The following is a 16775-nucleotide window of genomic DNA, read 5'->3' on the forward strand; positions in this document are numbered from 1 at the left end:
CAGTAAAACTGTGCGCAGACGCTGCAGTGGCGGGTCTGAGAACCCTTTGAAAGGCTGCTTGTGTGGGTGGCACAAACCGTGCTGCAGGCCCAGTAGCAGCATTTGATTTACAGACCCTGGCATACTCAGTGCACGTTACTAGGGACTAGCCAATAAATCCAATATGCCAAACATGGAATCACCAATCCATATTCCAATTTACTGAACAGCAGTGAGACAGTGCGCAGAGACACTAAACCAGCAAAACCAAAGTCCAAACCAGGAGGTCAAAAAGCAAAAAGACAGGGGAAACGTGCCAAAAGAAGCCAGGTCTAACAGTAATTAAAAGGAAAAAAAACTGCACTATGTATAGCCTGCAAAAATCTATTCTTTGGACACCCTTTCATTCATAAACCTTTTTGCGCATTTTGTAGCAGCCTATCTGATACTGTTTAATGCAACGTTAAAATAATGACTTGCATGTTCAATGCTGTCTGTCACAGATAATACATCAACCAAGATTTGGTGTCGTGCATTAACTAATAGAGCTTTCATTGTGTACAATAGTGTATTTCCCACTGATTTAACATAGTTACCGGAAGGTGAAAGACTGTTAAAATTTACAGAATATTTGTTTTTTAGCCACGCCCTCGCCCACCCTGCCCTGCCCCGCCCCCTTGCACACAGCATCATAGTTCCCATACTTTTTTAATGCACTTCGACCGGTTTTATGATAGAGGCACGCATGACTAAATCCTGCGTGCCTCTACCATGTAGCCCGAACCCTGAATGCGTCTTAAACACACATTCCTATACCACACATTTTTATGGTAAAGGCATGAGTGGTAATGGGGTAAGCATGGCAAAGGTTGCCACTACTCTGACCAAGCCTGTTAGACCTGGCATCATTGGCATGAGTCTCTCCTCCATTTTTTTTCCGTTTGCCTCCTCTGTTTACGATGTTTTTGCTGGAATATTGCTTTGGGCACTGTGCCACTGCTGATCAGTGCCACAGTGCAAGTGCTCCCTATGTTAAATTGTTACATTGATTGGTGTTACCATGATTGGCTTGGTTGACTTACTGTTTAGACCCTAGTCTAGTGCACTGCGGGTGCCAAGGGCGTGTAAGTTAACTGCTGCTGGTGGGCTTGCAGCACTGGTTGTGCCACCCACAGAAGCAGCGTGTAAAATGTGTCTCAGGCCTGCCATCGCAGAGCCTGTGTGCAGTCCCTGACTGCCATGTCGACTTGGCAAGGAAACCTACTTGCCAGTCGCTAAAACCTTCGCTTTGCCACATTTCAGACACCTCTATGGTAAGCCCTAGGGCTGGGTGCATTGTGGGTAAAAGGTAGGTCATGCCCTGATGTGTGTGGCATGACCTAATAGTGAATTACAGCCATTTTCGTTTTTCACTATTGAAGGGCTACCTGCCTCCAATAGGCCAGACTGGGCAGACTGATTATTAACTCCATTATAATCTATCTGACTCAGGGAGCATGGTAGCGGGTCGAGTTTAGTATCCCTGAACTCAGAATTTAATAACACACCCTTTAGGATGGATGGTTTTTAAATTCTGTGTTTGAAAATAGCCCTTTTAGAAAGTGGCTATTTTCTTGTCCAACTATCCACCGGTCTCTGCTGGTTTGGTGTGTGTCAGGGGCTGGGTGGCTCCAGAGGTCTGAATGAGTCAGTGTGGGGTGAATGAGGCATCTACACTTGGAGTGGGGGAAGAGTAGTCCCTGATAGCTTGCCCTGCCTGACACAATGCTGGCTCCGCCTCCTGCTGGGCGGCTGAGGACCCTGCCCTGCTCAGTGAATAGGCCAGGTGCCTCTGCCTGGCAACACCCACAACAAACCCAGGAAGGGGGGAATTTCCCTGCTTGGACAAAGGGAACAAAGCAGAAAAGTGGTACCCCTGAACCAAGAACTCAGATCACTTCTGACAAGGAAACCTCTACCAAGGACAAGAAGCCTGCTGATCTAAGGACTTGCCTCCCCCTTCTGCCAGTGTGCTGTTTGCTGTGGGGAACCTGAAGCTGCTTCTTTATTTTTGCCAAGGAACAAGGAGAGAGGAACTTGGTGTGTACTCTCAAAAGCTTGCTAGAAAATCTCCAAGGGCTGGAAGAGTGCCAGCCTCCTGTTGAAGTCACAGGGCCAAAGGACTTCACCCTCTACTGAATTGCTGGTTGCTGGAAAGTGTTATTTCCAGTGCACAGGGGAAATCTGCAGTCTCAACGTCGCCGACGCCGCCGAATCCAGCTCGACATCGTGAGTAACGGCTCCAGTGTTCCGAGCCTTCGACGCTGGCCGCCGGGCCCGATCGACGCCAGCAGCAACGCCAGGAGTAGTAAGTATCGGCTCCAGCTCCTAGTGACCCCGTCTTGACGCCGGTATCGACGCCGCTAAGTAGGGAGTATCGGCTCCAGCTCTAGGCGACCCCGTCTCGACGCCGCTGCTGATCGCATCGACTCGACGCCCTTCTCGACGCCGTGAGCGCTGCTCCGGCCCGACAACTCTCGACGCCGCTGCGGATCGACCCGAATCCGAGGCACGACCGTGGATCATCGTTTTCTTCATTTCCAAAGGTACTGTGTTTGGGGGTTCTGTTGCGACTCCAGGCTCGACGTAGCGCTCCTCGCGGTAGACGCCCAACCTTGGGTATATCGTCAACTCGACGTCGTGTGACTCCTGTGGGGGGTCACCTTGTTGCCAAGAACTGTTTTAAGAAGAATACATACTTTTGTTGCTAAAGAACTATTTCCTAAGAAGAAACTTTACCTGAACTATTATTTTTCCTTCCAAAGAGTATTTATTAAGATTGTGGTATATTTTTGTCGTTATTTGGTCTTGTGCTAAGCCTTATATAAAAATACTATTTTTATAATAACTCCTGTGTTGTGTCCATTTGTAGTCTATTCACTTTATTACTGTATGTGGTCATAAATGCTTAACACACTGCCTCTGAGATAAGCCTGTCTGCTCTGCCAAGCTACCAAGGGGGTAGCAGGGGTTATCTGAGTGTGTAATCCCCTTGCCCTGACTGGAGTTGGTGGGTCCCTATTTGTCAGAAGTGTATACCTCTGCCAACTAGAGACCGCCGGTTCTAACACCGCCCTTAGCTACATGCCCCATGTACGGAGGCCCAAAACCTTCCCCTGACCCGCCCCCGTGCTGTCCCTAAAACTACACCTACCCCTTCCACAGCCCTTGGGCCTGGAACCCTAACCCCTAATTTAAAATAAATACAAACTGAGCCCTAAAAACTACCCCGCCTGCCCCTAAGCCCTAAAAACTACACCGACTACCTATTCCCCTCCTCCTCCTGCCCCTTAACATACCCTGAACCCCACCCCCACTGCCCTTAGACCTAACACCCTAAACCCTAATGAGAAAACTACCATGACCCCCATGCCCTAAAATCTACTCTGACACCCCCCCCCCCCCCGCCCTGAAAACTGGGCCCCACTTATCTCACATCGTCCTCTGGCTCTTCCAGGCGAGGTCTTCCTGCTTCCAGCAGCTAGACTGCGCACTGCCTTAACCATGCATATGCGTGGTGAAGGCAAGTGTGGTTATGCTTGTGATGTTGGAACACGTGTGGCTGAGACTGCATTGTTCCGACTGTTTCCCACTTCGACCACTGCCTTAGAGGGAACAGGGGAACTGACAGCATGCCTGCTTGGAAGGTTAATTGTTGCACAACATGTTACCGATCTACCACCCAGCAAAGTTTTCGAGACCCTTCTGGTGTGAGGAGCAGAATGCTCTTTTTCCCAGAGTGTATATTGCACTTGGCTTTTCAAGGCGCTGTGGTGTCCCTGCTGTGACAGGGATTTTAAGAATAGATTATCGGGAGCATGGCACAGAGACCGCTTCTGAGCAGATGATTCTGAAAGTACAGGTCCTGCTTCTAGACTTGCATTCCTTTTGATAATGGGAGCTCCGCTGCGGGGCAGATTGTGAGCCTTTTTCAAAGTGTTCATGTAAATCGCAGTGCCCAGCATGCTCCTACATGGCGCTGCAGTTAACATGAATACTTTCAAAAAGGCACACAATCTGACTTGCAACCATGCTCCTATTAGTAAAAGGAATACAGCAAGTTTAGAAGCATGAGCTACACTTTTTAAGGCTAAGAAACCACTTGTACTGGCATCCAAAGTTAAAGATGTGGAAACGGTTATTTTTATGTTTTGTGAGCCCCAGAACCTTTCTAAGTACAGCTGAGCAGTAGTTTAGGTATAGGTAATCTGATATTTGCCGATAACCCTTGCATTAACCCTATTGTTATAACTTGCATGTGAGTTCTAGGCAGCCATTTCTAGGTCTTCTTCTTTTTTTATTTTATTTATTTATTTATTTTTTTAACTGCATAAGAGTTTTGCCCCGAGTTGTGTTATTTGCAGAGACTGCAAAGAATCAGACTTGTCACCCCAACCACCCCAGCATTCCACTTTTATCTGCGCATCATGATGAGAAAAAGCTTCTATTTGGAAAGCAAGATAATATAATTATATGTTTACCACACCCAGATGTCAAGGCATTACTCAATTGAACTGTGTTTTATTATGATCTGTACCACCTTCTTCTGAGGAACATTAAAAGGAGAGAGGGTTGCAAAGGGAGTACCTGCCCACATCCATCGGACAAGTAGTGTGGTAATTACCTGCAAGTTGTGGCTTTACTGCATTCAGTTTTCTCCATAGAGAGTTTTCACCAGGTGAATCCTGGCAAAGTTTGTCCCGAACGAAAGCTTGGCAGTCAGAAATTACATACAGAATTTCATTCAGTAAAAGCAATTTCTTGGTATTTCTCCTTGTCATAAGGGAAAAAATCTGAATACTGTAGTAATTTTACATACTGTACTGCAATGTTAAATTGCTGCAAGATTTCGACTATTGCTGAATGGCAAACTTAATGTACATTGTTAGCACCCTACCCCAAATGGTTTACTTATCGGATTTAATAGCAGTATAAGCCTTTCTAAGGCATAAATAGGTTTAGTAATCAGGGCCACTAGCCAAAATCCTCTGTGAATTCGCTGCTGTGTCAGGGTTAAAAGTAAACGTCGCTAAATCTTAACTACATGCTTTCATGGATAACTGTTGCGACCCCGGCCTGCTCCTCAATGGCGTGAGAGTGCAGTGGAGCGCCAAGACGTTCCGATATTTGGGCATACGGGTCTATCGCAAACCACTAGATCTCTTTGACGGCAATCTAGGCAGAGCACTAACGGCAGTGAAATCACAGTTGCAATTTTGGAGCACACTCCCTCTCGCTGTTGTCGATAAAGTGGCACTGCTCAAAATGGTGGCCTTATCGAGATTTCTGTACTACTTTGCCAATCTGCCTATCTGTCTCCGTTTCCTTTTATGCTGCACTGGAGAACATAGCCAGAGATTTCATCTGGCATCCCAATCTGCACAGAGTGGCGATCAGAAAGCTATATTTGCCCACTGATCAGGGGGGCCTGGCAGCGCCCTGCTTTGAGCACTACTAGCTGGTGGCCCATCTTCAATGGATCACCAGATGGATGGCAGACCGTCAGCTTGACGACACAGCGACCACATGCCCACCCTACACGCTCGCTCAGCTCCTTGCTCTATTTCACCCCAGCATGCGGGTACGGCACCCTGAACCCTGTTTTCTGAACGTAGTGTACAGATGTTACCGCAGAAGCCTCTACTTAACCCGTGGTACAACGCCTTGCGCTCCCGCTGGAGGGTGCCCCTGTAGGCCGTACACCACTTACGACTGCTACTCTGCGACACTGGCCCGACGTGGGTATCCAAACGTTGGGGGATCTCTAGTGAGAAAGCTCGCTTATTCCCTACACCACATTAATATCTGACGAGGGGCTATCGGCAGGACAATTCCTCCTTCGCCGGTCATTGATAACTACACTCTCAGTGAAATGGAGAGACCTAGCAGTGGAACCGCAAACACATCTCATGGTGCAATATTTGCACTTCATGGGACGGGGTTGACACCGGACGCGGTGGTTCGCGGCCTAGTTGAGGCAGCACCCAGCGGTTAATCTATCCCCTCTACGCACAAATGGGAGCGCGGCCTGGGTCGACAATTCACAGATATAAAGACTAGGAGCTGGTGCTGACTAGCCTAGTACAAATCCCTAGAAATGCCAGATTTAGACAAATCCAATATTATATTACGCAAAGAGCGAACCTTACACGAGCCAACCTCAACAGATACTTTCACCGCACTGACTCAGCCGGTTCCAGATGCGCTACAGTGGATGCAGACTTGGTACACATGCTTTGGGGCTGCACCAAGCTGTTGGCGTACTGGGAAGGGGTGGCGAGTGCGCTTCGTGCCTGTACCGAAAGAGAAATACCGTTCGACTTGCCATCCTATCTACTACATATATTCAGTAGAAAGTGCAGCACCAAAGTCACCTCCAGATTCCTGGGCATGGCACCGGCGAAGAGATTATTCACCAAATGTTGGAAAGCACTTGACCCCCCGCACACACAGGAATGGAGGCGCTCCACTCTTGCATGGCTCGGGCTGAAGGTATAGCGATTTGGCGCGAGGAATTCCTGGGCCTCAGGAAAATACCTATATCCACCAGTTGGGAAGCGATTCTGCCGGCACTGCAACAAGAAACGGATCCGCCAGAACATGCATAGTCCCGCCCTGGTGGAGTAACTCCGCACACGCGTCCAACACCCTCAAAACCAGTTATAGGCATTAGACTCGTTGACTTCCTACAGTGAATTACCGCCCCGGGTGCACACACTCTGGACACCAACCTCCACGGCAATAAATGGGGGCACAACAAGCAATAAACTACATGCACACGCACAGACTCTGGCAATTGCGGTACGCTATTCCAGCTCTTTCTCCAAGTTCTGTAACCCGTTTCCCCATGTGTTATTCCCCCCCTTCCTTTATTGAATGTACAACATGTCAGCTGTACCTAGGCTAAGCAGGAATTGACGTAATGCTCATTACGTAACACATATATACAGTGAAACTTGTAAGACGACATATGCGATGTTGCCAGACAACTGCGACATGTATGAACTGACACATCATCCTATCCACCACGGAAACATGTGTATGGTACACAACATATATGTAAGAAACGACAAAACAGAGACTGTTGCTGCGTGTTGTAGCAGTATGTTTTAATTGCTGAAAGTTCAATTGTAAAACCTGCAAATCAATAGAGATATTTGAAAAAAAGAGTTGAATGAATAATTAGTGCCACTTCTGGGTATTAGTTGAATTAGTAATTGGTGCCACTGTAGGTTATGAGTTGAATTAATCATAAATGCCACAGCAGGGTATGGTTTGAATTATTAATCGGTGCCACTGCAGGGCATGAATTGAATTAGTTACCCCATCTAGTGATGGCACTTGACTTGTCTTAACGGCCCTCTCCCACAGTCCATGTTTACTTGATGTCACACATTTTACAAATTATCTCTCAGACAGGATAACCAGACATTACTTGGTAGCTGGCACATCAAATTTTAAATATTTTATGTAATTGTGTAACTTATTGTGTATATGTGATCTTGTAAAGGCTCCCAACATTTCCCCATCCTATGACTAGTGCTCGATTTTGAGTCTTTAGTAAAATCTTAGAATGGTACCACCATTGGAGTCCTATGCTTTTCCAAACCTGAGGTGTACCTGCCTGTGTAACCAATTCATGTCATGGAGTATTTATCTAAATTGCTAACCTGCCTTAAGACCCTTCTCGTGGTGCTGTATGTGTGGAAACGCACTGTTTTTTTAAATGTTGTAAGTGCAAATTTGGAGTGGTATTTGATCTGATATTTGTTGCTGAACACACACGTGCGGTCGGGTTCTTTGCACACATAGCCTTGGCTGCAGTGCACCGAGACCTTACACTGCCACACATACAGCAAAATCGTTTGAGGGAACATTTTTCATAACTGAAGATCTGGATATATGCACTTTAACAGATCAGCACTGCATACATCCTTGACAATTGATGTCCTGCAAATCAGGATTGAGGTGCATTGGCAGAGCAGTATTTTCTCTTAATATAATAGCTGTATGCGTTGCTGTGTGTTGAGTTTTAACTGAGCAGTAATTGCCAGTTGCTCAGTACTTTCACCTTAAAATAATGAGTACTGGCACTTCTTAGCAGCAAAAAGTTACTCTGGAACAGTGAGTACCTACAGTTCTTCTATATTTCTATTTCACTGTCTGGCTCTAGGAACTTTGGAAGAGCAGTACACGCATCCTCTCTTGCCGGACTTCAGCAATTCACTCTATTTGGGAGCTCCTAAAGCCACTGTAAGGAAATTGCAGGTGGTTCAGAACTCCACCGCATGAATTCTATATGAACTACCTAGAAATCAATTGGTGCGTCAAGCTCTCCATCTCCTCCTTTGGCTCCCAATGGCAGAGGATAAAATTAAAATCTCTGTGCATCGCCCGTAAAGCACTTCTTGATAATGCTCCATCGATTTCTCGGTCTCTGCTCTTCCTTTATCGATGTAATAGATCCCTGTGCTTCTCTAATGCTCATTTGGCTACAATCCCAAGCCTCATGAGAGCAAGATGTGGAGGGAGATCTTCTCCTTTAATGCTGTGAAACTTTGGAATAGCCTCCCTGTTTCACTATGCTATGTGGATGGGGAATTCTCCTTGCATAAATTATTAAAGATTTTGTTCTTCCAGAATGTCTCTGTAATTCCTTCTGTGTGGCATTGATACTCCTAGTGTTGGGTTGCCTATGGGTAGCCATGCACTATACAAGTGCTCCTGGAATAGAATAGAATGTCGGCCCTCAGCATTTGCAACAGTGAAGCTGGAGTGGCAAGGTATCCGGTGCACGGTGATACACATCCTTTTAAAAGAGGTTAGAGTATGTATGCCTGACGAGTGTATCCAAAACAATTGTAAAACCCGTCAATCAAGTAGAGGTCTCTAGCAAGATGCAAAATAACAGGCCGTTCATGTTCTCTGATGGAATGAGTCGAGTTGTGAGCAAGTTTATCTTCTGAAGAGGAGCATCTCTCCCTACAACACCAGGATAGATTTAAGTTATTAGACAGAGCCCACATCAAGTTGAGGGAGTAGTTACAGAAGGCATTAAAGTAGAAATAGAAGGCATTAAAAAATACAAACAGTGGTGGGATAATACTTCTGTATCTTTAATAAAATCAAGACTTCCTAAAGCTATGAAAAGCTCCATTTTGCTACAAGACCAGAGACTTCCATTGTGCTAGTTTTTTAAAGCGTAGTCACAACAGAATTAGCTATGTGAGGAACAGGATTACAATAAAATGTCATGAAAGTTGAAACTTTTTAGGTTACTCATCAGAGAACATTGTCCAAACCAGCTCAAGCACAATATGCTTTAGCAGCCATAGCTTCTCTCATGGAATGAGCTCTGAAAGCACTTTGACTCCTGACCCAGTGAGCTAATGAGGAAGAGGACTTTGGGGGTCTCCTAAAGAAAAAAAAGAGGTGTTGTTGTAGCAGAAGTTCTCAGATCTGCTGTTTTCTGTATATAAACCTTCAAGCGAATGTACACAGTTTTGGTTGGCAGGAAAAATGAGGATAATGGACTGACATTAGATTTGTCTTGGTTCTTCTATAAACATTGAAACGCCTGAAGGTGTATACTGAAGTGACATCCAAGGCTCTGACATCAAAAAGATGTTTCAAAGAAGCTAAAAACCACAGAATGGTCTGTTTAGGAGATAAAAGCTTTAAAGTTTATATTGCATTATCAGACCAGTCAATAAACAACTTTGTTAGACCTGGCACCATTGGCGTGGGTCTCCCTTCCTTTTTTTCACTTTTGCCTCCTATGTTTTACTATGTTTTTGCTGGTCTAGATGCTTTGGTCACAAAGTGGAAGTGCTCCCTTTTGTAAATTGTTGTATTGGATTAGTGACTCCATAATTGGCTTATTTGATTTACTTGTCAGACCCTAGTACAGTGCGCCATGTGTGCCCAGGGCCTGTAAATCAAATGCTGCTGGTGGGCCTGCAGCACTGGTTGTGCCTCCCCTAGAAGCAGCTTGTAAAGTGTGGCTCAGGCCTGCCATTGCAGAGCCTGTGTGTAGTCTGGAACTGCCATGTCGACTTGGCAAGTGCACCCACTTGCCAGTCCTTAAACCTTCCCTTTTCTACATATTAGTCACCTCTAAGGTAGGACCAGGGGCAGGGTGCATTGTATGTAAAAGGTAGGATATGCCCTAATGTGTGTGGCATGTCCTGATAGTGAATTACAGCCAATTTTGTTTTTCACTATTGCAAGGCTATCTGTTCCCATAGGCCAGAATGAGCAGTTTGATTATAACCTCTTATAATCTTAACTGACCCTAGGAACAAGATCGGAAAATAAAGTTTAGTATGCATGAACTCGGAATGTTAAAATACATCTCTTAGTGTGGTTGATTTTTACATTCTGTGTTTGAAAATACCACTTTCAGAAAGTAGGTATTTTCTTGCCTAACCATTCAGCATACCTCTGCTAGGTTTGTGTATTCCATGCCTGGTTTGTGAGTGAACGGGCTGGAGAGGGCCTTGGCTCCAGCAGTCTGCTGGGTCAGGGTTGGGCTGAATAGGACGTGCATTGATTAGAGAGTAGGGGGCTGAGATTTCCTTTCACTGACTTGAGCCCTCCTAGAATAGAGTAGGGGGGAAGATATTTTCCTTCAGCTACCTGGGCCAGGTCTGCTCTCAAACAATGCGGTCTCTACCTCCTACCAGGAAGCTGCACCCATGAGGACAGGACTGGTTTTGACTAGGCACAGACACTCTGTCTTCAGAGAATAAAGGATTTACTGGTATATATTGGGGCCCAGACCCCAATACTTTAGATCACTTCTGGGAATCAAGAAGGACCTTTGTCAAGGAGACAACCAAGGAAGCTGCAGGAGGAGACTGCCCCGGTGCTGGTTGCTGTCTGGGTTGGCCTGCAGTGGTTACTCATTTCCAAGAAAAGGGAAAATGAACTTTGTGTACTTTTATCATCTTGAGGAAGATCTCCAAGGGCTTGAACTGAGCTTGCCTCCTGTCTGAAGTCACAGGGACACCAAGACTTCACCACCAGTGCCTGAATTTCCTTGCTGGGAATTCTACCTGCAGAGAGGTGCCTGCTGTTGTTCTTGGTACCTCTTGTGACTGCGTGTCGCTGGGAGCTGGAAGCGTGACGCATCGGGGAAGAAGCGTGTCTCCTCCGCAACAGTAGCCGTCGCATCCCCGGAGAAGCGTGTCGCAGGGCCTGTCACGGCTCAAGAGTTCACGAGTCTCATCCACATTGTCACATCGCATCTGGCGCCATCTTGTCGCATCGTCACCGGGCCGCATTAAGAAACGACACATCAACTCCCCCACACAGTAAGGAAGCGATGCATCACCTCCCCTGCGCTGCAGTAAGGAACCAAAGCCCCACTCCTCTGAGTGTAAGGAACGGCGCATCAACTTCTCTGCGACCCTTTTGCTTGCATTGCGTGACGCATCCAAGGTACTTTGAGAGTAAAGTGTCACATTTACTAACTACATTGAACAAATCTATTTTCTACCATTTTAAAGTCTTATTTTTGATTACAGTATTGTGGATTTTCGTTGTTTGGTCTTGAGTAAAATCTAGTAAAGATTACTTATTTTTCTAAACTGGTGTAGTGTCCATTTGTAGTGTTATCACTGTATTAATGTATGTGTTCACAAGTGCTTTACACACTGCCTCTGAGATGAGCCTGTCTGCTCGTGCCAAGCTACCAAGGGGGTGAGCAGGGGTTATCCAGGAGTGTACCCCCTTTCCCTGACTAGAAGCAAGGGCCCCTACTTGGTCAAAGGTACCCACCTCTGCCAACCAGAGACCCCCCCCCCCCCCCCCCTTCTAACAAATTTCAATATCAAGCTAGCGTCTCAGATCTGGTTGTACTTGGGGACAGGTGGATTAGAAAATCTTATTCCTTTTAAGTCGTCAAACTAGCGAATCTTCCCCCGCTAGTTTACCATCCACTCACATGTTCTGTGGAAATGGCTGATGTATTGGTGTTTATGGGTATGTATGCTTTCCCTGGGGAAGCTAAAGAGGCTAAAAAAATCACTATTAGAATTACATCTGCTGAAAAGGGACCTGAAACTCTGTCCAGACACCAGCTATTCCATACAATCCAAGTGGATTAGTAAGCGTTGATTCCAAGACCCCATGGTTAGGAGATCCTGGGATTCTCCAGGTCGACTCAATGTTTCAAGCCACCAAAACTAGGGACTGACTGAGGATCATTTCAAAAATTGGCTCTATGGATTAAGAGGTAGATTAAGGAGAGATCGCATTAGTATTGGGGGATACTATTTACCACTCCGGGGTGGTAGGTTGAGCTTGCCAGAAGTGGGTCAAACTCACTAATGAGGCTTTCTGTCAATGAACCTGAACTAGGACCCGAAATATCACGATGAATGGGGAAAACATAATTTTGATCTAGGGACCAGTCTTGGAGAAAGGCACCTGTTGCCAGGGCCTGAGGATCAGACTCCAACTTTAAAAGGAAGTGAGCTGGGTGTTTAAGCACAAGGCAAAGGGACCACATCTGGGTGAAAGCTTTCTGAAAACTGTAGGGGAAAACACCAACTGCTTGGATCTTGAAAGCGTCTGAAGCACCGATCGTCAATTGCGTTTAGCTTGCCTGGACGATTTCCACTTGGTCAGAATGGTTCCTTTGAATGGAAAAACTCCCAGACTTTTTTGCCAGTTATGTCAACGGCCTTGACTTTTTACCCCCCATCCCCCAAATGCTTATGTAACTGCTGATCTATTCTAAAATATTGGTAGGGTTCATTTACAGAAATTTAAAATTTGTTGTTGGAAAAGAACTGACATCCTACCGCTTTTCCTTTCACTGTATTCCAGCAAGATTGTAACATACTTCACTTTATTTTCTTTCTCGGACTACAAAGTAAGAGGCGTTTATAAACCCTGAGCTCAATTTTGAAAGAATAAGCAGGACCTACCCTGAAATTTGACCTCTGCTTTTGAATGCACAGTAGGTATGATCAGGTAACAATTAAAGGCATCCGTACTTTCCAACGCCCATGGTTTTCCCTACAACCAATGACCGTGTAGTCTGGTGCCATGTTTCTGCTCTTCCAACAGTCCATATTGCTAAATTATTTTTGGGTGTTCAGTTTGTGATCCAAACCCTTCTGAAAGCTATCAGACCATGTTGCCAGACTTCCATCGGCCACACCTTATCCTTCAACTATGTTAGTCCTATTTCGAAGGGCTCCTATGTTTTTGGCTTTTAGGGCATTAGCTATTATGAGGATCTGCCAGTTACTGAGCTAAATGTCTTCAACATTAAAGGCATTTAATTGAGAAGTAAAACAATTCATTTTACTTATTTCCTAGGATCATTGAGATTTTGAATCTATTAGTTATCAGTCCTATGACTACTTCAGATGTTTATATAGGAAAAACAATGGTTCCTGAGGAATAATATACTATGAGGTTATGATACATAAGCACAATCACGATATAGAGGGTTTAGATAATGGCAGAGCGCGAAGGAACCACTAACACGCCGATTACAGTGTAGTATATTTTATGGATTTGTTAAACAATAAAGTTAGGAGTAAACATTATACATCAAAACAACATTTGTGCATAGTGTCCCAAGTGACAAAGGGAACCTAAACCTAAGTGACAATGTGAATATTAAATACAAGGTTTCCACAGTTTGTACAAGTCGACCATTATCGTCATAATTCAATGTGAACAGCAGCTATATACAGTGATATGTGCTGGGGAAATGGTTTGCTTCTTCTGTATGTCGACGGCGTTTCGACCCTCAAAACAATGTGGGGTCTCTTCAGGACTATTGGTGAAGGGACAAATGAATATATGGTTGCGCAGCCTTGTGAAAATGATGTGCCACACGTGAAGAAAGGAGGAAAAAGGTTTACTCACATGAGGGCACGTCCGGGTACTCAATGTGAGGATAGGCTGTCAATCCAATGGGGTATGTAGGTGGGCCAGAGGGGCTCAATTAATTATACGCCACAGCAGTAGCCTTTGGTATAATCCCTTTGTGGATTAAGAGTGACCATGCACTGAGAGTATTTCTCAGTAGAAGAATGGAAAAGCGCGACAGCACTCCGCGTGTAGATTCAGAAAAAGCAGCGTCAGTCAGCTTGATCAGGTACAATGTACCTGATCAAACCTTTTTCCTCTTTTCTTCACGTGTGGCACATTTTCACAAGGCTGCGCAACCATATATATCTGTATATATGGTTGCGCAGCCTTGTGAAAATGTCAATAGTCCTGAAGAGACCCCACATTGTTTTGAGGGTCGCTACAGTTGCTCTTCGTTAAAAACACACCTGCCTATGAAATGCCACCAGTAAACCTTTACATAGCAAGGAAGTACTATCCTGATTTACTTCTATCTCTTTTCAGCTTGGGGTTTAGATGATTTTGAAGATGGATCCAAAGAATAAAACCACTTTGCCTCCTACACTCCCGAGTTGCTTTAACCAGAGGGTTTCCGCTGACTCGAAGAACCAGACCGGCATTAAATATCCACTGCAGGCGTTCATCGGCGATGGGCTGTATGTATTTGGACTGATTGGGATTTTCATTATCCTAAAGACTTTAATGACGCTGAATACTATGCTGGAGAACAAGCCAGATGACCACGTCTTTATGATTTATAATGCTGAAGCAGAGCATCACGACACAACCTTGGTTCAGCAAATGCCAAAAGCACTGGAGAATATGGAGTGCAGCAGTGCTCTGCCAGTGGGCTCGCCGACATCATGTGATACCGTCTCCATGTTTGCCCGTTCTCCACCGGTTCACTCTGGAAAGAGGCCTGAGGATGTCTTCACGTTCATGGAACCAAATTCACTCAACGGAGGCACCAGTACTCCGATCTCCAGTGTAAACATGAGAGCTCTCTTATACAGCCCGGACAGCAGTACCAAATCACTGGTGTAAGAAGGTCTCATTGAGCTCACATATTGATTTGGACACCAGGCTGAGGATTTTTAGGGTGTATCTTACTGCAATTATCCAAACACAGTGGTGTACTCCATTCTCTTTAGTGTTTGATTAGTAGTGCGAATGTATACACAATCACTTTTACATTTTTGTAGCACAAGTTTAATTTTACATGATTTCACTCTTTACAATTATTTGCTTTGTCTACCATGCACGTGATGCACAAACATCTGCTAATTTTAAAAAAAATGTTCATACTCTTTGGTTTACTTGTAGATGGATGTGTTAATTACACCCTAAAGCAGCTGTACTTTAAATTAATGAGGACATTTTAGAGATGCCTTGGTGGGTTCTACTAAAGGAGTGAATGAACACTTGGTCAAATAGACAAGTTTCTCAGCACCTCTACCGTTGTTCCTCCTTTTGGTCTCTGGAGGTGTGTGATGGCATTCGAAGAGGCTGGGACTGCAGGCTGCCCAGGTGTAGAGCCGCAGGGTTGTCTGATGGTCGGTGACAATCAAGTGTGTACCTCTGCCTCTCTGGCAGGACAAAAGGGAGTTCTTCTAGGCAGCCACGTTCTCCATACATTTATTTATTGGGTCACTTTAAAAAAAAAAAAAAAAAAAAAAAAGCTTCCACCGAAGCAAATGACTAGTTTAGACAACTTTTTTTTTTTTAATATATATATTTAAATACGTGTTCTAGTCAAAAGCATACATTAGCCAAGTCATGAGCTGCCGGGAATGACCTGTTGTGAGTCATGATCTGATCTCCATTTACCTGGATCTCAGCCAGTCTCCAGTGACTCCTAACCAAGTCAGTCTGCAAGATTCACCTGGATTCTAATGTATTTAGACCTTCAGCACAGAGTTAAGCACACTAAGCTTTCCCCCAAGAGCTTGATTGAAGTTCCTAAAAACCCTTTTCTCATCACAAATGGTGTCCACTCACCTTTCCCCTTTCCAATTTTTGTGTGACTCCTTAGCCCGGACCTTTTAAAAAGGCCGGGTGAACTCTACAGCTGCTATATTATTGCAATAACCTATTGCGGAGACAACTTCATTACATGGAAGTTTCTCTTCTCTAATTAAAAAATCTTCCTTTTCTCAGCATACCTTCCTCTGCACAAGGCAGTACAGAAACCACGAAACTAGGTATCGGCTGTTTTACCAGCACAAATCTACATGCAGCTGCTCTAGACGAGTGTGTTATGCATTGCTCATATCGCATCATTAGTGGAATTACAAGTTTCTAGTTTTTCTCCATCACCTGCTTTTATAATTTTAGATGGAAGTCTAAACCTATTACATTTATATACAGACCTAATCCTATTACAAATAGTCGGCGGTCTTTTCTGCCAGAGGCGACCAAGAATGTGGAAATAAGTATGTTACTTTGATGTGCAACTAATTTCTTAGAAGGTACCAGTTCCTGTACTACATGTTACTATTTTGAAGATATCTTTATTTTCTGTTTCCTTAGTTCACTATATACACATTAATTAGCAATTTTGGTACAAAATGAAAAATTAAAGCATTTAAACAGAAAAGTCTGCTATTTTACTCTTCACCTAAACACACATATCGAGATCATTTTGTACAAATGTAGGCTTATGACAAAGACCTAGAACTGCTTTCGTACCATATGGTTAGCGTACAGTGTCTTTTTGTTTAGACAGTTGTTTCCCAAATCACAGGTGCTCATTTGATCAATTTAAGGAAGTGAGTCGGGGAGGCCCACTATCATTCAAAGCTTTGTGGCCCTTTGGTTTAACAGTGGCCTATGCAGCGGCAGCATTAGGCCACTGTGCCATCGGTTTGTGCTCTTAGCCAAAG

At 44.7% G+C, this 16775-nt stretch overlaps 1 protein-coding gene across 4 annotated transcripts in view; it reads left to right on the forward strand.

Moving 5' to 3' along the window:
* Window positions 1–16489, forward strand: part of LOC146801831 (uncharacterized) — a 185054-nt gene extending 168565 nt beyond the window's left edge. For all 4 annotated transcript variants that reach the window (XM_085621345.1, XM_085621344.1, XM_085621346.1 and 1 more), the window contains exon 2: window positions 14398–16489. In XM_085621345.1, coding sequence (XP_085477471.1) covers window positions 14410–14937 — 528 coding nt within the window. In that variant the 5' untranslated portion in view covers window positions 14398–14409 and the 3' untranslated portion in view covers window positions 14938–16489. The remainder of the gene's footprint in view (window positions 1–14397) is intronic.
* The last annotated feature ends 286 nt before the right edge of the window (window positions 16490–16775 follow it).

Source organism: Triturus cristatus, chromosome 8, assembly GCF_964204655.1.
Source record: "Triturus cristatus chromosome 8, aTriCri1.1, whole genome shotgun sequence".
NCBI lineage: Eukaryota > Metazoa > Chordata > Amphibia > Caudata > Salamandridae > Triturus > Triturus cristatus.